This window comes from Chiloscyllium punctatum, chromosome 27, assembly GCF_047496795.1.
Source record: "Chiloscyllium punctatum isolate Juve2018m chromosome 27, sChiPun1.3, whole genome shotgun sequence".
NCBI lineage: Eukaryota > Metazoa > Chordata > Chondrichthyes > Orectolobiformes > Hemiscylliidae > Chiloscyllium > Chiloscyllium punctatum.
Window position 1 is genome coordinate 27296687 of NC_092765.1, and position 25414 is coordinate 27322100.

At 43.1% G+C, this 25414-nt stretch overlaps 1 protein-coding gene across 2 annotated transcripts; it reads left to right on the forward strand.

The window, feature by feature from the left end:
* Window positions 1–580: 580 nt before the first annotated feature.
* Window positions 581–24790, forward strand: LOC140453577 (transcription factor GATA-4-like). 2 transcript variants are annotated; one of them, XM_072548380.1, is made up of 6 exons: window positions 581–2144; window positions 13134–13300; window positions 17456–17581; window positions 20587–20674; window positions 22921–23033; window positions 24137–24790. In XM_072548380.1, exons 1-6 carry the CDS (start codon window positions 1637–1639, stop codon window positions 24272–24274), a joined length of 1140 nt encoding a protein of 379 aa, XP_072404481.1. In that variant the 5' UTR covers window positions 581–1636; the 3' UTR covers window positions 24275–24790. The 2 variants fall into 2 exon arrangements, with proteins under 2 accessions (XP_072404481.1, XP_072404480.1); XM_072548379.1 differs by having other exon boundaries at window positions 586–2144; window positions 22921–23045.
* The last annotated feature ends 624 nt before the right edge of the window (window positions 24791–25414 follow it).

Sequence of the window (25414 nt, forward strand, 5' to 3'; positions counted from 1 at the left end):
CTCAGCGGTTTCCTATTGAGTGTAATTAACTCTCAATCGTTTCTTTTCCCAAGAAAATTGCGGTAAAGGAGATCGATTCCTTTATTAATGTATAAAGAAACCGTAAACGTTTACTAGATAGGAACTAGTGACCAGTTTAATTTGTTAATAGTTGGTCCCTTATCTCTCTTGTTGCTTGAAACTGTTGACTTCCTCCATAAGGAAGGTGTAATATGAATAACTCGACTACGGGGTTATATTTGTGGAAAATCTTTATCGCAGCAGGACAGGTCACCATGTGCGAGGGTATATAATGGCCGGGCATGTGTGTGATTAAAATACAGTTCAGTATGGTGCAGAAACTGAGCTGCGCCTTTAATAATTGGCCTAATATTGGCCAGAGTCTACACTGACTGTGCTGAGTGGCTCTAACATCTCCAATGCGATGGCTCAAGGGCTGAACGCGTCGCCATCTTTCCCAACACAAACAGACCAACTCGGTGCAGTTATTCCAACCAAACCAACTCTCCCTCGTTATTTCTATCCGCCCCCCACCCCCTCCCTCCCTCCCTGTCAGAATGAGCAATTATCCACTGACCGCCCTTCTCAAGAATATTCACTTCTCAGAAAGTCCCAAGGAAACGTGAGCAACTTTTCAGCTGGGCGACTCTTCGCGGGTTTCTTTGGGATTATCAGATTTTAATCGGCTCCCAGTCGCACTGTGGCGGCGCTGACTGTGAGAGGGTGAGGCAGCTTGCTTCTGAGCTGCCTACCCTCCAAATCAGGGCACACAGCCGGAAAGTCCCAAGATCAAGCCAGCAGGGGAACGAAGCCGGCGTTTTCCTGATTATTCGGTGTCGGTCGAGGGCACTAGCCTGACGCTTTTGTATCGTCCAAGTTAATCCGAGTTCGTCCTGAGATTAATCACTTCTCCCCGGGCCCATCCGTCTCTAGCCAAGCGGCTTCCACGAATGTTGAGGGCACGCTGTTGGACTCGGTGTGAAGGTTTACCAGTGAGTTCAAAAGCGGGGCAGTCCCAGTCAAACCCGCCGAAAGGACAGAGACTGTAAAGGCGGCGGCGTGGTGGGGAAGGACTCCAGACCCTGTTTGTCCCCACTCCACCGCTCCCATCCCTCCCCCACCCCCAACCTCCTCCTCCTCCTGGGTGCTGCCTTTAAAAGGGTTAACCCGGCGCCAGATTGACAGGAGACTGTGGGAGACTTGTCAGAGAATGGGAGGACTCAGTCAAATCCAGCAGCATTTCATTTCCTTCCCTTTTCACTTCGATCTTTGACCACTTCATGAACTGTGTCTGTGTGCCCGTGTCTCTGTGAGTGTGTCTGTGTGTGTCTGTGTGTGTCTCGCCTTGAGTAGCACCTTCTTCCGTGTTGGGAAATCAGTTGTCCCTCTCTTCCCCCCACCCCCCCCTCCTCAAACCCCGGTGGATGTCAGTGGGGTCCGGATCAGCTCTCCTCGCTTCCGCATCGGTTTGGAATCCAAAGGGACTTGCCACCAAAGGGACAGTGTAACGTTGTGGAACCGCAGGGTGACAGATTCTCTCTCTCCCTCTGCCTCTCTCTCTCTCTCCCTCCCTCTCTCTGTCCATCCCTGAGAGGCTGGCACTGCCCAGGGCTCCCTGCCCTCTCTCTGTCTGGGGATGTACCAGAGTTTGGCGAACCCACCGCCTTACACGGCGCACCCGGACCCGGTAGGGAGCTTCCTGCACTCGGCCAGTTCAGCGGTTTATGTGCCGAGCTCCCGGCTGAGCGGGGCTTTCCCCTACCCCCAGCAGGCCAGCCCGCTGTCCCCACACCCAGCTTGGGCACAGGCACCAGCGGCGGCGGGCAGCGGAGGGCAGGAGACCCCGTGTAGCCGCCACTCTTCCTCCTCCTCCTCCTCGTCCTCCTCCTCCTCATCCAGCCCTCCCGGAGTCTCTCCCCGGGAGACCGCCTTCAGCAGCCCGCTCGCCATCTCCTCCGCCGCTGCTGCCGCCGCTGCCGCCGCCGCTGCCGTCCGGGACCAGGTCAGCATCAGCTGGACCCTCAGCGGCTCCTTCCCCAACCACTACCCGCAGTACATGAGCTCGGAGGCGGCCAGTGCCTGGAGCCCGGCTCCACTGGAGAACCCTGCATTCAGCTTGATCCCAGCTCGCAGGCACGGCGAAGGTAGGAAAGGGCAGGCTGGGGTGGGGGGGGGTGGGGGTGACATGTGGACAGACTGGGGGTGGGGGTGACATGTGGACAGACTGGGGGTGGTGGGGGGGGGGGGTGACATGTGGACAGACTGGGGGTGGTGGGGGTGGGGGTGGGGGTGACATGTGGACAGACTGGGGGTGGTGGGGGTGGGGGTGACATGTGGACAGACTGGGGGTGGTGGGGGTGGGGGTGACATGTGGACAGACTGGGGGTGGTGGGGGTGGGGGTGACATATGGACAGACTGGGGATGTTGGGGGTGGGGGTGACATGTGGACAGACTGGGGGTGGTGGGGGGGGGAATGTGGACAGACTGGGGGGGTTTGGGGGTGACATATGGACAGACTGGGGGTGTTGGGGGTGGGGGTGACATGTGGACAGACTGGGGTGGTGGGGGGGTGACATGTGGACAGACTGGGGTGGTGGGGGGGTGACATGTGGACAGACTGGGGGTGGTGGTGGGGGAATGTGGACAGACTGGGGGGGGTTCGGGGTGACATGTGGACAGACTGGGGGTTAGGGTAAGCTGGGGGGAGTAACGGGGCGATATCTCGGCTGTGTCTGTCGGTAAATATTAGTAAATTGGAGAGTATCAGAACCAACCAGAGGGAATCAAGGGTTGTGGTGGTTTTACTTTACTAAAAGTAGCCTAGTAGCAGCTTCCCACAACGACTGGCCCTCACTAGCACTGCTATATTGGCCTCTCCCGAAATCCGACAGCCGCAATTTACAACGAATTGAAACACTCGCAGCTTAATACCAGGGAATTGAGGTGAGCCAGTGGGTATAGATTGTGATGAGGACGTGTGTCAGTTCGTTCACCCACAGAAATCTGCGTAATGTCAGAAAGCGAGCACGGTTTCTGACTGTGCGATTATCTGCTGGATGTATATGTAATAGTGTGGCAGCATTTATAGCTCAAAAATGTGTTGCTGGAAAAGCGCAGCAGGTCAGGCAGCATCAAAGGAGCAGGAGAATTCTCGTTTCGGGCATAAATCGTTACCTTTGACAACGTGAAAGATCTGCGAGATCTGACTGGAGTTAGTGATGTTTGTGTTGTAACGGGTAGGAACGGCAGGAAGGCTCGAGCGAGAGGTTTTCGGGTCTCTGTCCCAACGGATTGAAATTATACAAATACACACCTGATAGTCTGGTGCGAAAAGCAATTTTCTTCCAGACACTCGTTTCATAATCTGTGTTAATGTCGCGCCAGAGATTTGTAATCTGTCGAATATTGGGCTAGGTTAGACGCTGCATTGAATCAAAAGTTAACAGCAGTGTTGGCTCTCTTACTGATAGATACGGGGGCACATCGGAGGCCTTGCACTCAGTTTGCTGCACCCACCGAGCTGAATATCTGTGGGTGAGATGTGTTGCAGCTGAACCACAAATTTGTTCGTTTGGTCATGTTCTTCAGAGAGGTGAAGAGAGAATTCCCTTCACTGTGATTTGATCAATTCATAGCAACGAGAATAAGAAAAATAAACAGGTCAGCTAGCTGGCTGGTGCAAGTTCGGATGACCGTGCCCTGAGGGTTCTGTCACTCTCTTACAAAAAAATACTGAACGTGTCGAACACACCCACGGGGTAAAGTTCTTTTCAACCCGGCGGTTTATTTTCATTTTGTGACTTGAGTCTGCCCAAAAATGTAGTTTGATCCAAATGGCGATTGAGTAATCATAATGTTTCACTCTGAAACGAGTGAAACAGAATGTGGTTTCACTCCGTCGCTCGGTTAATCCAAACCTTTCGATAATGATGACAAAATTACAGAGTAGCTACCTGGAGAGCTAAGGACCATGAGTCTGCTATTATCGCTCAGCTACAGAACGCTGTCAGACACAGTTAGAAGTTACTCTGGATTGAAACCCCACATTTTAATAACTAGAACCCGCATCAAGATGCTGCGATTAGAAATTCGTTATTTTCATTAGGAACCAGGAGAGTGAAGATAACTTTCCCTCTAACTTCCTCCTGGTCTGGATTGTAAAGTGGTCTGCCGCCGAGTTTCATTTTCCTTCAATCGGGTGTGTACACTTGGTCCACCCCAGGCCTTTCCACCGAATCGGCTCCGGCGGCTCGCTTCTGATTCGTGTGGGAGTGAAAGGCCCCGGTTAGTGTTTGTTGGAGAAACGGTCGGGAGCTCAGCTCTCAGGGGATTTCATAAGGAGCTCAACTTCATCCGCAGTTGGAGGCAGACAGCATTTCGATACTTTCGGAACCCACATTTTGCGCCTCCGCTCTTATCCTGCTCTCTCCTGATCTCTGGGAACGATATAAAGTCGGGAGGTTGACATGAGTATTTGCAAACACAACAGCATCTAAATTGCAAATTTCAAAGCAATCGGAAAAACTAATGGATCCAATATCCAACCTTGAACAATTTCATCTTTTGTTTCAATGTAAGCTTGAGGAGCAAGCTACGTGCAGCAGATACGACATTGAGAACACAGCTCAGTGCAGGCTGCCCGAGGCCTATCGTTATCATTGTAATTCGGCTCACTTTTGTCCGAGTGTTGCGCAGGGAGGTTTCGAGCCGTGCTGAAGCGGAATTTCTGCTGTCTTTGCCCTTTGCTTTGTCCCTAGCTGCAGCCAGAACGGCTCGGCTGTAAGTGGAAGTGTACCGGGGAAGGGGTTTGGAATATGTTCGACACAAACGTGGCCATTTCTCAGCAACAACCGGGAAAGACGGGTCGAGTTTTTGTTTTAACTGAACCGGAAAGATTTCGTTCGTTGAAATATAGAAAGATTGTTGAGTGGTATTTAAGAACAAAATAAAACACTGCCATGTGGATACAGGATCAGAAACAGAGTCCAATTCTACAGGCCATTCGAGAAGATAAAGCAAGTGTCCGGAGGCGTTACATTGCCACAGTTTTTCCAAAACTTTTCTCACTTGTTTCTGCTTTAGGGAACCGTTACGGATTAATAAATGGATGAAACAAAATGTTTCCGGCCACCTTTTGGACAAATCGCTTAGTTTGGTTTTAGTATGTTCCTGGAGGATACGATGAATTGAAACCTGTTGTTAGAATGGGCCCGGTTTGTAGCAGATTGAAACAGCGACTTCACGGGTAGCGGCTGGCTCGGAGTTGCTTCAAATCCCGGTCCACAACAGCCCACCACCCTGCCCGCTCCCCTCTCCCCCCCGCCAACAGCGTCCCACCCACCACACACACACACACACACACACACCATGTCGAGTATAGGTTGATAGTGTTTGGATTCAGGTTTAATTCGTTCCCAAATGGCGGCTGGCGGTGAACTAACGGTCTGAGACTCCTTTCGGCAGTGTCTCTCTGTCTTGGGGCAAAGATTTCACAATCCACTCGCGTCAAAGAGTCAGTGTGTTCTGTTCCGGTGTCCCCGTTGGAAAGGCAGCATTGGAGCTGGGAGATAGCAGGGCTGGGGCTGGAAAAGGAGAGGTGGTCGCAGCCGAACTGGCATCTCTTGGACGGGGGCTGCTGGCTCAGTCCAAAACACTTTTCATTGTAAAACGAAAACGGGGTTGGAGGTTATAAAAGGGTATCGCCTCTTCACACACGCACACCCCTCCCCCAAGGGAAGGTAAAAACCAAAGGTAGACGGGGTGGGGGGGGGGGGGAGGTTAAAAACGGAGAAGCAGCGCCCCTTCCTCTCGGGGAATTCGACAACGTTATCATTGTCCCCCACCTCGCTGTGAAGCCTGGCGATTTGGGAACTGTGAGAATTGTCGAAGGCAGTGGGGACATGTGGAAGAGGACAGCTCCGAACAATCTTCACGGCTGCGCTTAGAGTCCACTGCAACTGCCCGGAGCCAAAGGCGATTGGAAAATCCCAGGGACAACTCGATATTTCACAGCGACACAATGGGCCTGAGATTGTTGTCACATCAAGGGAACATTACTGCATGTGCCCCCACCCCATCCCAACCTTCACTGGAGATTTCCCAACCTTACCCTGTTTTGAAAAGGTTCGATTTCTTGAGGGACCCGCGGTTGAGGGTGGGGGGAAGGGGGGATGGTGAGGAGATGTGGTGATACAGAATTGATACAAGTGGCGTGGATGGAAACCGCGCCTTGTGGCCTTTGTTTATGTTCTCTCTGCGCCTTCAGCACAAGCCTGTGGTCTTTCCCGTTTGTCGGCGTCCGCCGTTTAGAGAGCTCCGAGGGCAAAGGGCTGGCAATGTGGCGGGAGGAACGGCTCAAAGCGGGAGGGAGATGGAGACAGGACCGGGGTGTAAGAGTGGGCACTGAAATGCAAAACTGCACGTTGCCCATCTTGTATCTCGGAGCAGTTTGGGAGGGGGGGGGGGGGGAGGAGCGGAATATAGATCGGGGCGAAAAAGGCGCAGTACCCTCGTTTAGGACCCACCCTGTCGGTATTGGACCCGCTGGTTGAGTTGAGATGGTGTGGTGAACACTAAATGCTAGGAGCTCTCTATGTGCCCGGAAGCATCCTATCAGCTTGGCTTTCTCACACCGCTCCCTGGATTCCCCTAGTGAAACCCAAAGGGCTCCGAAAACAAAGATCCAAATAATTTATTTCACAAGTGCCCAGACTGCGGTTAGGCGGTGTGTTTCACGGCTCCTATTGAAGTGTTATTTCCACTGCACACGTTTAACCCGAACAACACAGGAACTACAGGAGGAAGTCTGGTAGCAGGTGGATTTTAATTCACTTGTGGGGTGTGGCCGTTTATGACATTCATTGCCCATCCCTAGTTGCCCCTGGGAAGGTGGTAGTGAACTGCCTTCCTGAACCTCTGTGGACTGAACTTGGAGTTCTGTCCAATGGTCACTGGACTCGAAGTGTTAAGCCCGTTTCTCTCACCGCAGATGCGACTGGGCCTGTTGGGTTTCTCCAGCACTTGCTATTTGTTGCAGATCTCCAACATTCGCATTCCTGTGTTGAAGCTGAGCATTTAACCCGTCGTGGATTGAGGAGACAGAGGCTGCTCAGTGAGACCCCACTTAAAATATCCCCAAAATTAATTGCCAGTAAAACATTTTATAAGAAGATAAGAAACAGGAGGAGGGAGCCTGCTCTGCAGTAAGATCACGGCTGGTCATTCTGTGGGCTCAGCTCCGCTATCCCGCCCTCTCAATCTTAACACTCAATTCATTTCCTGTACAAAACTCGATCTGTGCCTTAAAAACCTTCAATGGGCAGGGAATCCCACAGATTCACAACAAGTTCCTCCTCAACTCAGTTCTAAATCTTCCCCTTTTATTTTGAGGCGACGTCTCCTAGTTTTAATTTCACCCGCCAGTGGAAACATACTTACAGATTTTATATTTACACGTCGATCGTCATTCAAACCAAATCTGCCAATGCCCGAATATTGGCGACTTTTGCTTTTTTTTTGCAGGGAAGGAGTAGGCCTTCCGTTCCCTACTTTAATTTCAGAAAGACAGTAAAGATTTGTAAAGCTTCACAGAGTGTCATTAACTCAGAAAAGTTCATGTACGCAATGTGCTGTTGCGACATTTGGGTGACTGCTTTTCAAATAAATAAAGTCTAGCAGTTCTACAATTACTGATCCTGGGAAATAGCGTTCACCCACCTCAAAGCCATGAGGATTTCTCACCATTGATTGGGTTTCTGTTTGAATAAAGCAGCGGGAGCACCTTGCACAAACGTTCAATTGCATTGAAATCAAAGCGGCTCGCATTTAACATATACCGAATATCCCGATCACTAATTGGGACCCATGGACATTCGCCTGGGGAATACAAGCACGGACTTACATTTCCATTAAGACCCACTGTCAACGTGCCCTTTACTGCAGCAGTTACTAGAAGTGTGGCCAGGTTTAATGCAGAAGTTCCTGCAAGTGAGAAACCATATTATCGGATCAGCTCCAACGAAACGTTCTCAATATCAGGCAAGGGTCTACGGTTTGACCCGCTCTATTCTAGAGTGCAAAGCGCTAACAGGCTTTTTTGGGGTATAAGTTGAAAGCGAAACTTGGAAGGAGATTGAGTAACATCCTATAGTCAGCTGCTTTTCGTATATTGAAATTAATGATCCAAATTACAGATCAGGGAGTAAAGGAGAGTTGGAAAGCATAGTAAAATAAGACGGGTATAGAGGAAATGATAAACAGGAAGTTGAAGCTTGACACAGAGAGAAAGAGATCGACACAAGCATTGGGTTTCAACCAGAATCCACAGTTTCAAATCCAAACGGAGCGCTGTCATCGATACACATTGGGGTTGAGCAGATCACAGCTGCCGAGTTCCTGCGGATTTGTACAAATCCCGAATGACTAAATGTGTCGCGGCACATAAATAAATCAAGTTGCCGTGTGTTAGACTTCATTAAGATCTGCGCTCCGACAGTCTCGGGGTGAGCTTTAGGGCGGTCTCTTGTCTGGCTTAGTTTTTCAGGCCGTAAACCTGCGCCTCCTCACAACATTGTTCCATCAAAATGGCACGCACAAATTTTAAACACCCTTTAAAAGCTCTTCACTGGAGATACCCAAGTCTGGAGAGATCCAAGCTCAAAGAGATTTCAAGTTCAGATTCCTATCCCATCGCTATTATCTCGTATTCTGTAAAAGTAGTGAACTCTTGGGGGGAATAACATTAAACTTTTCTTTAAAATGTCAACAACTCGCCGTTGTCTTATTTGAGCACGCATTCTGATTGCTGTTTCATCGGATTCGGGCATTCGTTGTGCGATTAAAAAAAAAGAGCGTATCAGTTTAAACACAGCAATTTTCCCCACACGCTTATCACACCCTGACTCCACTCTCAGTGAGTGGACACATTGAAGTTATGATCGATTCCTGTTCCGATCCGTGATCATTGGGATCAAATAATGTGTAATTTACTGATCGTGGAACTTTCAGATCGAAATTTATTTCCAAATGGATCTTTTTTGTGCACACTTTCAAATCGAGGATTAAATAAGACGGACTGCTATAATACCTTAAACATAAATTGGAATTACTGAGTTTTATTTTGCTAGCGTGAGCAATGTAGTCAGTGCTTGCAAGAAAACGAGATTTGAACGATCCGCATGTGTAGTTCAGGCAAGGTTTACGTTTATAACTTCCTAGCTTACTGATGAAAAATGATTCCATATTTTATGAATATTTTATTAATAGTATCTTTAAATATTTAGAACTGTCTTGGACTGGGAACGGAAGAATTTTGGGATTAAACTATATGAACAAATTACAGAAAGAGCAACGAGTTCATTTATGTTTCTAAAAGTCCTTTCAAACGTTCCCTTTATAAATGAAAGTACAAAGTATTGGTTGAGGGTTCTCAAAACAGCTTGTTTTTTTTTAGTTATGAAATGTAGACAATTTATGCTTTTATATTATCCTCAGACTGGAAGCATCGAGCTGAAGTGCCGCCATTACTGCGTTTGGGGTTGGGGTAGGGGTTGGGGTTGGGGTTTGGGTTGGGGGATGGTGAGGAGATAATATGCCAACAATTAACAAGTTACTGTTGGGCTCTGACCCGCCTCTGCATCGAGTCATCGATTAATGTAAATGGCTTTGCTCTGTTTTTGTTTTGTGAATTACTAAAACGTGGAGATGACCCTGTTAGTGATAGAGTTCACGGTAATGATTCTATGAAATGGGACAATTATCACGCAATGTGCCGCTCATTTTAGATTTTGCCCATTGTCTCAGCGAACAGTGCTGCCAAACTGATTGTGTATTGAGTCAAATCTACCAAGGTTATGAAGATAGCGACTAGTAAAGATTGAAGCGTAAAATTACAGACCGCAACGCGAGCGTATATGAAAGACATATTAACAGCCAGAGAAATGTATTTCATCTTCGTTCCCAGTGGACACATGTAATTTAACGAAGTTGTAGCATCCACACCGTGACTCTTAATGTTAAAAATCACACGACACCAGGTTATAGTCCAACAGGTTTAATTGGAAGCACACTAGCTTTCGGAGCGACGCTCCTTCATCAGGTGATAGTGGAGAGCTCGATCGTAACATAGAATTTATAGCAAAAATTTACAGTGTGATGTAACTGAAATTATATATTGAAAAATTGATTGTCTGTTAAGCCTTTCATCTGTTAGAATACAGTGATGGTTTCACTTCTTTCATGTGTAAATCACTAAACCTTTTTTAAAAATTTGCATTCTCGGGCTAGCTGTTAACAATGGTGATAACTAGACAATATGCTGAAGGTGTTAGCCCCCTGTGTTCTCTGTCTATGACCTGATGTTTAGATTGATTCTAATCTAAAATGTGAGATAACAGAGTTTTACATAAATCCATGCAGTTTTTGAGCTCAAAACTGCATGAATTTATGTAAAACTCTGTTATCTCACATTTTAGATTAGAATCAATCTAAACATCAGGTCATAGACAGAGAACACAGGGGACCAACACCTTCAGCATATTGTCTAGTTATCACCATTGTTAACAGCTAGCCCGAGAATGCAAATTTTTAAAAAAGGTTTAATGATTTACACATGAAAGAAGTGAAACTATCACTGTATTCTAACAGATGAAAGGCTTAACAGACAATCAATTTTTCAATATATAATTTCAGTTACATCACACTGTAAATTTTTGCTATAAATTCTATGTTACGATCGAGCTCTCCACTATCACCTGATGAAGGAGCGTCGCTCCGAAAGCTAGTGTGCTTCCAATTAAACCTGTTGGACTATAACCTGGTGTTGTGTGATTTTTAACTTTGTACACCCCAGTCCCACATCGGCAATCTCCAAATCGTGACTCTTAATGGTTTTCTTGCAGGTTAACTACAACAGGGTTTTTAGATCGTGTTTTTTTTTTGTTCAACAGCTTGTCATTTCTGTTTGGCACCATAGTTTAACTCCAATTTAGACAAATGGGAAAGCATTTTTTTTACCGATCGCCGTAAGACTCCCGTATGAAGTAAACGTGGACAGCTTTAATTCAGTTTCGAACTGAATTTTGGGCAATGGTACAAAGAATATCCACTTTCAAAGAAGCGATGGAGACAGTGATTCTCCAATAAAGGGCGTTATTTGACACACCCAATAAAGGAGTTCAGGTGGAATGCTGGAACAGATTGGAATTATCTTCACTTTTGTCAGCTTCACTGTAGATTGATCCAGAAATAATGGTACGGACGCGGAGTAGCCGAAATAACTGTTTCCATTTCCAACCATTCCGTCTGTACCCCGAGAAAATACAATTTCCTCACTGTGTTCCAAAGCTGTCACTGCCCGTTGATTATTGGTCAGTTGTGTAATTGGATGGCGCCAGCTGACATCTCCCTCGATCTCCCAGTTCTGCAGACTGTCCTTTAACGCCCCATCTTGTCCTCACTGCTGCTAACACCGCTTTGTACTCGGTATTCCGCTCGTTCCACCGTCTGGGTGTAACCCGGCTCCCAATTTCGCGCCAAGTGGCATTTGAAAGTCTTTTCCATGGTGGGGATTGAAATGCAGTTACACACCCCGCTTTGTGGGCCGTGATGTAATGTCGGGGTAGCATTGCAATCAGAATGGTCTCCGCTGTGTGAAGTGTACAGGTGTAGCATTGTGCGAGAGGAAGGGATGGGCGGGGCAGCTGGAATTGCCTTCACCCAGGGTGTCTCAATCCTGAATTCAGGCCCGGTCAGACTGAGACCAAAACCAAACTCGCCAGGAACCTCGCTCCCCTTGTCTCCGGAGATATTTCAGCACCCGACCTGTCTCCCCATTTAGCAACATGGCGAAGCCTCCATCACGTTAAATAGGGTGTGTATCATTCAAAGATGTATCTCTCAAACAGGGAGCTCTGCTATTGCTTCCCGTGCTGTATGTTTCAGGAAGCACACAGCACGGGATATAAGATGAGACTTATGGGATATAAGATGAGACGTTGCACAGCAATCTTCGTGAATGTCTGTACCACTCAAAGCGAACAATTGATTGAGTTTATACCATTTATACACTTTTTTTTAGACTAGATTAGATTACTTACAGTGTGGAAACAGGCCCTTCAGACCAACAAGTCCACACCGATCATCCGAAGAGCAACCCACCCAGACCCATTCCCCTGCGTCTAACACTACGGGCAATTTAGCATAGCCAATTCACCTAACCTGCACATTTTTTTTGGACTGTGGGAGGAAACCAGCGTGGCCAGCTGATAACAAGAGGAGGCAACTCCTAAAGCTTCAACTTCCAAAAATAAAAATAACTTATGCTGAATGTATGAAAGAGTTATTGCTAATCCAGGCAAGCAACCTATTCATACATCATTGATATATCTTAAAGACAGTACAATCCTAAAATGGGATTGTATTACACACAACGTTGAAAGTTCTGTACTTGGAGACTGGCATGTGGGGTCTTCCTTTTCCATGTTAAACAAGAAACGCAATGGGAGCAATAATGGGAAAATCTTGTGGCTGAAAATATCGGAATGAGTTCTGCTTGAATTAATGAAATGTTAGAAAGATAAGACACATCCCTAACTCCCTTTAAACTCAGTGTGGGATTACCCTAGAGTGAAAACACCACTCCATGTCTGGCCATGTCATGTAGTATTGACTAACCTAAGGGGTATCCACCTCCTGTTCTCCGGATGCGCGGCCATATGCATTCTAGTGGCTTCAAGGACTATCTGCTTCTCGGGTACGACACAGTGGGAAGGATCCGGCCTGCTAGAAGTGTGGCATAGCATGCCTGAATAGGTAGACTAAAATATCTTCAAAACATTCACTTTCAACTATCTCTGACAATCTGAGCACGAAAACGTTCGGAAACTCACAGGTCACAGACTCACAGCTCTTGTGTTGCCATCCGCTTGAATCCAGAGCAAATTGTAATTTCTTCATTGAAGTTTCTGGCAGTTTTCAGTTTTGCTGAACGGGTCATCAGCCCCGCAGCTTCCAGTTTCCCAAAGGTGGCAACAGAATCGCTGTCGGCACAAGGCCTAGCCTCGCACCTTAGAGCCATTAAATCACAAACAGTGTGTGTATGTTTAACAGATACTCTGGATTTTGTTTTGCCTAGAATTGCTTGATGATGTCCTTGAGGGCCGAGAGTGCGTGAATTGTGGTGCTATGTCCACGCCTCTGTGGCGGAGAGATGGAACTGGTCACTATCTGTGCAATGCATGTGGACTCTATAACAGAATTAATGGAATTAATCGACCCCTTATCAAACCTCTGAAACGGCTGGTAAGTTATTGGAGGACGGTTTAGCTAAAGCGTGGTTGCAGTTTTTGTTAGTTCATATGCAACTAAATCAGCCATGACATTCTGTAATTTTTCAATAAGTCACCAATGTAACAGTCTCCGAGTGAAGTCTCCACTGGCAGATACTCGCTCGATTAGTAGCGCTCATTCAACAGCAGTGGGACTTCTCTTTCGATGAGCAGGCATTTTGTTCTGAACTCAGTCCCCGTTACGCAGGAGGATTTGTTTGAAAGATGTAAACGCTCAGAAAAAAAAGGGATTTTAAAAAACTAGAACATGATGAAATTTAATAGCGTCTCAAGCTGAAGAATCACTGCGTTAACATACCTCAACTGACTTTTTTTTTTCAATTTTCAATATCTACTTAATTATTTTTATAAATATAAACTTTTCTAAAAACTAAACTTTCCATATTAACAATTCATTAAAGGGAATCACAGTATTTTGGAAAATGCATTATTTGAATTTATTTTACTCCTTTTTTTCATAGCACTGTCAGTTTCTGTTAGAGATTGCTTATAGCCCACCCCCTTATTCTATTCGGTTCTCTGGACGGTGCATTGTAGTGACGGTAATGTCATCAGTCAAGAGAAAGCGATTCGCCCTCTCCGGTTAGATTAGATTCCCGACAGTGTGGAAACAGGCCCTTTGGCCCAACCAGTCCACACCGACCCTCCGGAGAGTAACCCACCCAGACCCATTTCCCTCTGACTAATGCACCTAGCACTACGGGCAATTTAGCATGGCCAATTCACCTGACCCTGCACATCTTTGGACTGTGGGAGGAAACCGGAGCACCCGGAGGAAACCCACGCAGACACGGGGGGAATGTGCAAACTCCACACAGACAGTCACCCAAGGCTGGAATTGAACCTGGGTTCCTGATGCTGTGAGGCTGCAGTGCTAACCACCAAACACTATCCTTTGTGTGAGTTGTGCGCACTCGAACTGAATGGAAGACGGTCTCGTCGTCTCAGTTCAACAAGAAACGATTAATTTCAGCGAGTTAAGAGCCGGGGTAGACCCTTGATTGTGTTTCGCTGTTTTGATAGTTTTTGACTGTTCTCTACCTGAATTCTATCTGTCTGCCTTGTTCCCTTTAACCTCGCCTGAAAAATATCTGTCAGTCTTTCTGATTTCACGAACAGAACAGCATCGCACTGACTCAGTTCAAACAAGTTTGTCCCCAAAATGATATCTTGTGGCAGCTCCCACTCTCCCATTTATAGAACAAACTGGAAGAAAGTTTTAATATAAACTTCCGGGGCCAGCAGTTGTTGACACATATTCGCTTTTTCAGTTGAACTGCTGGTTTGTGCAGGCAAATTCCAAATTCACAGGGACGATAGTGATGTTCTTTATGCGGAATTCGCCTCGCTAGCAACAGAACCCAAGGTAGACTGAAGTGCGAGGTGGATTCGAATAGACTTCGAAATGAAAGGGAGTGCGCGCGATTACCGACTGATTACTGTTACAGTGAAAAACGATATTCTTCAGACTGATTGTGAAAAGTATATAGAAGTTGTCATTCGACCAAGTGAATATTACGGATTAATTAATATACAGGAAGCAATCGCAAGTTTGTTCCATAACGAAGCAACTCAGATGGCCAAATTCAAGAGCAGAGTGCTGCGGTCTATTAACTGCTTGAACTCCTGCGTAAATAACTCGATAGTTTTTAGAAAAATCTCAAATGTTGAACTTGTTTGGGAGCTATCCGGGAGTTTGTGGCCCGTGTGCAGATAAGGAGGACTCACGGTGGGGTTTTGGTGATGCTTTTGTTTTGCGGGAATCGTGCCCCTGGTTTATTGAGTCTCGCGCAGCTATTCTCAGAAGTCTAATTTGCGAGCTATTTATTTCCATTTAAAGCTCTCCAGATTTATCGCAGTTATAAATACACATTCTCTAATAGACAGCTAAAGCTCATTATTGAAAACGCGTGACAAAATAGTTCTCCTCACGGGACCTTCTTTTACACTTCCTGCAGGCAGGAACATGAAGGAATGTTTGCTTCAAATATAAGCAGATTGTAGGCAAGCCTGGTCAAAAAAAGATTTAAATCGAGAGATTTAACTTGTCAATGTTTAAATCTGCCCATTGGTAACGCTGACTACAGATGAGCAACAATAGTTGTGACAACCACACTTTTAGTTTCGTTCGTTAATATTATATTGCTCATTAAATTGGTTAATCTGATATTTGGATGAGCTGAAAATTCTTATATTAAGCAAGTGGCAATGAATACCGCAGCTAATCAGTATTTCTTAATCACTGTCTCGGTAAAGCGAGCAGGGGTTTTATGCACACTGTGGGAATGGGATTTTTAGCCTTTGGTTTATCAACAGGCTAGCTGCCAATATAATGTATTGGCTGTGAAATGTAATCTGAACGAGTCCCGCGGTTTGCTTGTACCATTCCTGAATAAATGTGTTCTGCGTGATGTCAACATATAAATGTGGTACCAGTGGTACAAAATACACATGTCCGTTCCTCAGCTAACAAGCTGAAGATTAAAACAACAATTCAGTATTTGCTTTATTGTAACTTTCTCGCTAGTTGCTGCTTGGACACGCAGATCAAATATGTGCACAGTGCTGTTCTATGGCCACGCCCCAGTCAATGGAAAACAGGACATTAAATTGGTCAATGATTGATCAACAGTTGATCCAGGTTTGAGATTAGGGTTGCTCCACCTGCCCTGTTTTAGACAGGACAGTCATCTTTTACCATGCGCGTAGCTGGCATTTTATTTTTAAAAATGGAAACGAAACAAAAAAAAATCAGTTTTTTTTTAATAGCGGAAGACCACTTTCCAAATCACAGTTATCAGCAGCGGAAACACAAGTTACAATCCAACACTTTACTTAATCCTATCCTGTCTCTTCTGTTCGGCAAAATGTGCATTCCAATGAAACAGATATACCCAAATTCCCCACTTCCTTATTCAGCAAATGGCCGCGGAAATTATCAGATCTCTTTATAAATAATCAACTTGGGGAGAGCCAAAGGATGAGGAAGTAACGGCAACTCAGTATTTTAATAAAAAATTCTGAAGCTACCCTTTTCCCCAAAGATAATTGATTTGTTGAGGAGTTATTCATGTAATGAGGGAGAAGAACAGGCTAAAGGTGGAGATTATAATATATCATATAAAACCCGTAATGGACTGAAATTTAATAAAAGAACATTCGCAGAGGAAGGCAAAAGCGTTTCAAGTTTGTTTCAGTCTTATCCAAGACTAAACTGAACTAAACCAGTGCCGTGGATTCACACTGTAAACTCTCCTCTTCACATTATAACACATTTGTATATCCAAATCATCTTTCCTCTCTCAGTTTAAGATTAAGTAGCTGATAAATTAAGCAGGTCCAAAAAGAATTGTTGGACACAGTTACTCCTCAGATTTCTGCTTCTGAATTGACATGTCACGTAGTTATACCCCCAACAATGGTGAAGGACCAACTAGTTGCAAGAACTCATTATTACGATTGTTATGCTAACCCATCTTGGAATAACATAGCCTGCATCCTGTAATGTGAACTTTGGTAGTCATAATGTGGAGGTGCCCGTGCTGGACTGGGATGGGCAAAGTCAAAAACCACACAACACCAGGTTATAGTTCAATAGGTTTATTTTGAAATGCAAGCTTTTGGAGCGCAGTGTTGTGTGATTTTACTTTGTTAGTGGCAGCCAGTAAATAGCACGTCATTCTAAAAAGGCCACATTGCAATATTAAAGTCTAACAGTCAATCTTAATAGCCTTTAATTATTAAGCAACAGTCAATATTAAAACATATTGTCTTGACAGATAGGCTGAATGATTTAGGGACAAGAGTAAAGGTCCAGTCTGTGATTGTTCTGTCAATAAATTAGGAAACAAGTTAAATGATTCTTGAACTAAGGCAGTCTGTGGTGGTAAAGGTTAGTGCAAACTAGAGAGCCAATGGGAAAGCTATTCTTTGATTAAAGCAAGATTCCCATAGGTCCTACACAATGATGAATTTCATACTTTTCTTCCTAAAGGTTAATTTTCCCATCCAAGCATTCCTACTCATCTAGAAATGATGGAGTTTTAGTTGAGTTTGTTGTAAAATCTCAGGTATTTACATTTAGTAATTCTGCCTTTTTTTCTATCAGTCTGCATCTCGGAGAGAAGGACTCTCCTGCTCTAACTGTCACACCACGACTACCACCCTGTGGCGTCGTAATGCTGAGGGGGAACCTGTCTGCAATGCCTGTGGACTGTACATGAAGCTCCACGGGGTAAGTAGACATAAAGACCGCGTCACATAGCAGAACCCAAGGCTGTGTAACTCCACCAGGTTCAATCAACAATTAAAGTCAGTGTTACAGGTCAGAGCTTCATTCTACAGAGAAATGAAACAAAAAGGACAGGTTTGACTAAGACAAATGCATATCCGTTCCAGGCAGAGTGAGGTGAATTTATAATAGGGAATCAAGAAATGGCAGAGAAGCTAAACTATTACATTGTACCTGTCTTCACTGAGGAAAATACAGGAACGTTCCCAGAATTAGAGATTCAAGGGATTAGGGAGAATGAGGAATTGAAGGAAATCAGTTGAAAAAATTAATGTGACTGAAGGTTAGTAATTCACTATGACCCAATATTCTACATCTCAGTGGAAAGAGGTAACAATGGAGATAGTGGATATATTAACAATCATCTTCCAGAATCCTATAGATTCTAGAATGGTTCCTGCAGATTGCAAGGCAGCATATGTCACCCTACTATTCAGGAAAAGAGGTACGGAATATATTGAAAACTACAGACCGATTAACCTTACATCAGTAGTAAGGATAAAACTAGAACCTACTATAAAAATGTAATAACTGAATAATAATGATCTGATTGGGCATAATCACCATGAATTTGTGAATGGAAATTTGTGTCTGATGTGCTGGTTGTGTTTTTTTTAAGGCTGTTAGGAACAGCATTGATAAAAGGGGAGTTGATGAACGTTGTACATGTAGATTTTTAGAAGTCTTTTGATAAAGTCCCTCAGGGGAATATACTTACATGAATTAAGGATTGGATAATAGGCAGAAAACAGATCATAGGAAAAACATCATTCTCACAATGGTGGACTGTGACAAGTGGAGTACTACAAAGAACAGTACTTGAGCTCCAGTTGTTCCAATATAGATCGATAATTTGGATATGGGGAGCAAATTTAATAATTCCAGGTAAGTAGGTGACACAAAGCCAAAGGGAATGCATGCTGTCAGGAAGATATAAGCAGCTTCAGTAGGATTTGGACTGATTTAATGAATGAGTGAGCAAGAACATGGCAGATGGAACATGAGGGAGAAAAATGTGGAGTCATTCACTTTGGTGGGAAGAACAGATGTGCAACTTCATTCTTAATGGTAATATGTTTGAAAGTGTAGTTGTACAAAGGGACCTTGGTGTCCTGGTCAGTAAGTGAGAGACAACTATCAGACAGGTTCAGTTGCCAATTAGAAAAGCCAATGGTTGATAGTTTTCATTGCAAGAAAATGTCAGTGGAGGAGTAGTGAAGTCTTCTATAGAATCTTGGTTGGACTGCTCCTGTTGTACTATGTGTATTTTTGGTCCACTTACTTTGAGAAGGATACTGTCACCATTGAGGTAGTGCAATGATGGTTCACTGGATTTGTTCCTGGGGTGGCAGGAATAAGCAAGGTAGATGCAGGTAAGATATTTCTCCTGTGTGGGAACCTGGAACCAGGGGACAAATTTCAAAGTAAGGGGGAGCCACTTGCAATTATGACAAGCACAAAGCCTTTTACCAAAGGAATCTGAATCTTTGGAATTCTTTGCCCCAGATCTGTGGAAACTCAGCCCTTTGGTATGTTTAAAGTAGGGATTGAAAGATTTCTAAATACCAACTATGTAAAGGGATATAAGACTCATGTGGGGAAAATAGCATTAAAGTGGAGGATTAGCCATGATCATATTGAAAAGCAGAATATGGACACAGGTCTGAATGGTCTATTTCTACTCTTATATACCTATGTTTAGATATGATCTTGAATCTAGGAAACAAAACATTTAATTAAATTTTTTATCCCTTTGTTCTTTATAGCGTGCTTACTCTTCTTTAGTTTCTTTACCTTCCAGTAGAAAACACGTGAAACTTCAATTTTTATTGACCAGATTCTTTCAATTCTGTTAATTTAATTCTTAAATGGAAAAAAGAAAACTATTAACTATTTTATTTGTATTATCCATGTCAGCTATATGGTGTGTTATGTGGATATCAGTATTAATTATAAATCACCAACTGAAAATCTTTCTTGAAGGGACTCATTTGCTAATTCTCCCACATCTCACTCAGAAGTATATAGGTTGAAATCCCACTTCATATGCTCCAGCGCAAAATTCTAGGCTGACACCCCAAGGCATCTCTAAGGGAGTGCAGCACTGCAGGTGTCACTTTTCCAATGAGATGTTAAAGCAAATTCCCTCAGATGGACTATTTCAAAGCAGCGTTGGGATATTTTTCTTAGTGTCCTAATCAATGTCTATGCCTCAATTAGCACCAATGAATACAGGTTATCTGGTCGTCATCACATTAATCTTTGCGGGAGTTGACTGTCCTGAAATCGGCTGTCATGTTTCCTGCCTTACAACAGTAACTGTGTTTCAAAAAAGATACATTTTGAAATCTCCAAATTGACTGTAAAGTGCTTTGGAATATTTTCACATCATAAAAGGCACTAATATAAATGCAGGATTTTTCTTTCTTAATAAAAATCACATTCTGATTTGAATACAAATAGAAAAGGAAAAATGTAGATCCTGTACTTTCTACTAAGTCCAAAAGTAAAGAATATACTGGCTAGGTTCTTGTGCACATATAACAGCATAGGCAACTGTTCTGTGACTACGTTTCCTAGAGATATGTTTACTCCCGTGTCTTAGCCCTCAGTTCAGCTGTGAGATGAAGTTATTTGGCAACAAGGTAATTTAAGTTCCACCATTTTGTTCCTGCTTGGATACTGAAAGTGTGAGTTACTTGCTACCAGTTGAAACATGAATTAAGTTACACTATGAGGTCACATTCAGTTCAGTTCAGTTTGCTCTATGTTTAATGTTACTTTCTTATGAAAATGGTGTCCAAACTAATTCAATGTAATGTTTTGAATTAATAAGAACGCTTTGAAGTTATGAGGTTGCATTTCTGTTCTGGTTCTTTTTCCCATTGTAATTGTAAACCTCCCCCTTCTTAAAACGAAATATTTTTACTTATCATTTATCTTGGCAGATACCACGACCTTTAGCAATGAAGAAAGAGGGAATTCAGACCAGGAAACGCAAACCAAAGAATGTGAACAAAGACTCCCCTTCTGCAGGTAAACACCAGTCTCCAGTATTGATATTTTTATTACGCAATCTTTTAGCTTTTCTGGTAAAGCATTCTGAGTCATAAATAGGGACAGGTAGAGCCATCAGTGCAATAATGCCATTATTACAAGCCCAACCTGTGAATCTTTTCTAAAATACTTGTTCCATATAGGCATTTCACCACTGCAGATTTTGAAGACAATTGTGAGAGAGACTTTCATAATTCATGATCTAAATATTACAAATAATGAAGAAATATTCAAAGGGAAGTGGGAGATGCTAGCACAGATCATTTACTTAGATCAGAGGACCCTGACAGATTCCTAGTGTTATGGGGATGTTTTTCTAAAGATCCAAATACTTTCTCAGAATCTTAAATGTCTTGAAAGCAGTAGTTTGTTTTAAATTAACTGCACATTTTTATGTATTTCTGTTTGAGGGAAAACAAGAAGCATATGAAATAATCTAATAAACAAGCTTAGAAAATGAGGGACTGTGCACACATGAAACTAATAATAAGAAAGGTAGAGTGCTGTAGTGCTAAGCTTCAAAGACCCGTTTTCAATTTTTAGAAATGTTCTTACGTCAGTGGGGAATAAACCAAGTCATTCACAGGTGGAATGATACTTCAAAATAATAATTCATAATATTCAATTACATCCTCCAGTGGGTATTGTCTTCTTGTCCTTTAGAAATGTAAAGCTCTCCCCTTAACCTTCTTCATGATTTTATGAATGTTGCCAATTTACTTCAACTAATCTTTCCTGACACATGCAAAGTCAGAATTAAATAAATACCTTATTTCATAATGCAGTCAGCAAAGATTGTTCATAATATACACACCTCCAGTGTCTAACATACAAGGCCTAAGAAACCATGAATGAAACTGAATAAGCTCTTAAATATTCCTCATACATTTATTTTTTGCCTGACATTTGGAAGAAAATTGTTAGTTTATGTCAGTATAAGTCATCAAGAATGTGGACATGATTAATATGGATTTTAATAATATTCATAATATCCCACAAAATACTTTATAGAAATCTAAATTTATCAGTTTTAATAATGTGAGCCACCTTCCTCATAGTTTATGAGAATGCAATACTTTAGAGTTTAGCAATCCCAATTCACAAATATACAAATGCACATACAGTTGGAGAGAGTTATTTTCTCTTTCAACTATACACAGACTGATTTCAGGATGTATATTTAAATAAAATCTGTTCCAACATGCTTTATTTCAACTAAGTTACTGGGCTACAATCAGAAAATAAATTGAACAAATGAATCTTTAGTTTTCATTTCTTAGGAAAGGTTTTTGACTCAAAATGCTCATCTTATCAGGTGCAAATGTTGATTGATCTGCTACTCATTCCTAGTATTTTTAATTTTGTTTAGTTGGACTTAGTAGAGACCTATACTCATAATTAATACTGATTCATTGTGTTTTCAGCAACACATCTAGTAGTCTAATAAAGTACTCAACAAACATCATTTCCAAATATTAGATAATCATTTCAGAACACATCACAATATTTTCCCATAATAATATCTTGATATACCTTTAAGTTAAAGTCACCATTGTCCTACCACATCATAGGGCTGCTTTCTCTAGGAGAGATACAACTGATGGTAATTTAACCTGAGGGTCACCATACCTCAGGTGACAGGAGAGGGTTTTTTTCATTCGTGGGATGAGGACATCACTGGCTAGGCTAATACTTATTGCCCATAGGGCAGTTAAGAATCAACTACATTGCGATGATCTGGAGTCACCTGTAGGCCAGACTAGGTAAGAATAGTAGTTTTCTTCCCTAAAGGACATGAGTGAATCGACAATGGGTTCATGGTCATTGCTAGATTCTTAATTCCAGATTTACATTGGAATTACATCTGCCATGGATTTGAAGCTGGGGCCCCAGAACATTACTTGAGTCTCTGGATTAAGACCAGAAATAGGACCACTGGGTCATCACCTCCTCAATGGTTGAAAAGGACAGCCCTTCATGTGGTGGTGTGGGAATTGAACTTATGCTGTTGAAGTCACTTTGCATTCAAAAACAGCTGTCCAGCCAACTGAGTAAACTGACTCCAAAATGACCATTCAAAGCGCTGCTCTCTTTCTCAGCAATGTTTCTTATCAAAAGCCACATCTTACTGAACTTATTATTGAAATGCGTTTATTTTAGTTCTTATTTTGTTTGTGTTACTATGATACTTGTACACCTCTAATGTTTCTATTCTTGTCGTTAAGTACCCTTCTCAAGTGTGCCATCCACCCCTAGTAGCACTGCTGCTGGAGCTTTAGAACTTATCACACCAAAGACTGAACCAGGTCTTTACTCATCTGCGTGCAGAATTCAAAAGGTCAGCTCACAGGTAGGGTGTGTGAATGGGAAAAAAGGGTGATTTTGTTGCACTATTCACAGAGAGGCAACTACATCAATACTTTCCATATACAAATTGTGCTTCAAGCAGTTAAGTGCATGTAATAAGTGAAAACCCCCACCCATGTTTTGGATTCAGCATAGCACGTTTCCAGGTTCCAGATAGAGGTCATCACCATGTTCAGCAAAGCTATCTGTCTCCATAATGGTACAATGGGGTTCTCATCCAGTAAGGAGATGAAGCTGCTATGCCTAAAACGGGGGCCCATAGCTGGATCAGGTTTTTTTTTTACTGTGGCTTTTACTCTGAGAAAAACTCCTGATTCATTCTTGCTCGATGGGGTCATGATACCTGCACCTGCTGTCAGCTTGTAGGCTGTCTAAATCTATGATCAGGGGTATTTCTTGGGGATATTCTCTGAGTGATTGGGAAACACCCTCAGACATCCCCTAACATACAGTTGGCTTATGAAGGGGGACCAGAAGGTTTGCCATTATCCCCACTTTAGCCCTCCCTGCCCCAGAGTCAGAGTTCACCAGCGAAGCCTTGAAGCAGCAAAAAATTTGACGATCTAAATTCAGCCTCACTCTCAGTTCCTGAACAATGTCTGTGCCTGAATTATGCTGCACAGTAAGAAAAGTACTCATCTCCTAACGGTGGCATGATTACCTGCCAATTCCACCCCCCCATACCCCCCTCCCCACCTTCTGAACTGCTTTCATTTAGAATGGAAGTGAGCGGGCTTTGGTAAAGTTTTCGAGATTTCACATTTTTAACTTCCAATTTGTTCCCAGACATGTCTATCTCTGATGGTTAAAGCTTCCTAACTCACCCTTAATTCATTAGGAAATAAAGTTCGTTGAATTTCCATTTTGTGTGAGCTAAGATCTTTGTATGTTTAAAAAAAAACACTTCTTGGCAAAATAGTTCTTAAGTTAATAGGATTTGAGATTACTGCCAGATTTCTTTGGGACAAGTGGTTCATATTGTGAGATACTGATATTGCACACCTATCATAACATAGACTTGCCAAACATTATGTACACTCTACTTTAACAGCTCCCATATCCTTTGCTTCCCAGGACACTTCAGTGACAGGCGACAATAGCCTTCGCTTCAGTATTCCATCTCTAAAACTGACAAACCCAGGTGAAGCAGCCACAAGTAGAGATTCCAAGGGAGGCAAACCTTATCCCTGGGGCAACATGGATCTAGTCTGACACTAAAGTGACCTCCAAAACAATTCTCCAGAAGCTACACAGATGGAGTATGCAACTGAGATTCAGTTTATCAGAACGAAAACTGGAAATGATAAAAAGAAGATAAGAGAATGCCAGGAAAAAAAAATCAAATGGAGTGCTGGATCATATTGTGTTATAATTTTTAAAAATTGAGTATACAAAAGTTATGTCTTAATGCCAAGGCTAAGCACCACTTAAATTCACTCTCTAGGTGACCTTGGTGCAATTCTGATCCAACATTGTTAGTAATTAAGTGCCTTTTTCTTGGACCATCACTTGCTTTATGCCTCTGGCTTTCCACTTGACAATGGATATTTTGGCATGTACTCCCTGGACATTTGCAGCTATGGGACAGTTTGAACAGACCTTGCCTTGGGTAAAAATACAACAGCATTCATAGAGAAATTATTTTTTCGTAGTGTAAGTAGTTCTAGTTCTATATTGATGGCTCAGACTAATAATAAAGGCAACTTATTAAATTCAAATAATCTCTCAGCTATTAGTGTCATGCCTCTCTATTGGATCAGTCAAAATTGAGTATGGACTGTCAGTCATTGAGTAATCTCTTAACTGGAAACTATTGCATTCTACTTTCCACAGCCCTTGCAGTATTTACTTTAGAAAGGATATTAGAGCATTATGCCATTGTGACTGGGCTTTCTTCATAGCTTACTTGTTTATATGTATGTGTGCATGTGCTGGGGCCAGTGTTTAAGAGGGTCAAGCTGACAATCCAACATTTTTTCACTGACATTCACAGAACAATAACACATACGCTTTTTGAAGAATTCTCTCCTAGTCTCACTGTTATTTTTACGTGGCCTGAAACCTAAAAACAGAGTCCTGGCAGTATTTTCCAAGTCAATGCTAAACATACTCTCTCACAATGAAAAACTGACTATGAGCCTGTTGCACACTACTGTCGATGAATTTAACTCCCTGCTACCTTTGCAAAAACTCTTTTACATATTTTTAAGGGAAGAAGGCTTCACTGTCACTTCCAAACATCTAATATTCTGTATATAGTTTTTAAAAAGTCTCTGGAAGCGTGGTGTTACTGCACTTTTGACAGTATAAGCTGGTGTGATATGACTGATGGTTCTTTCCACTTGTAGCTTG

Coding starts and splice junctions, on each gene's coding strand:
- LOC140453577 (XM_072548379.1), top strand. CDS start 1,637: ATGTACCAGAGTTTGGCGAACCCACCGCCTTACACGGCGCACCCGGAC. Junction 13,301..17,455: donor TCAAACCTCTGAAACGGCTG/GTAAGTTATTGG, acceptor TTTTTCTATCAG/TCTGCATCTCGGAGAGAAGG. Junction 17,582..20,586: donor TGTACATGAAGCTCCACGGG/GTAAGTAGACAT, acceptor TTATCTTGGCAG/ATACCACGACCTTTAGCAAT.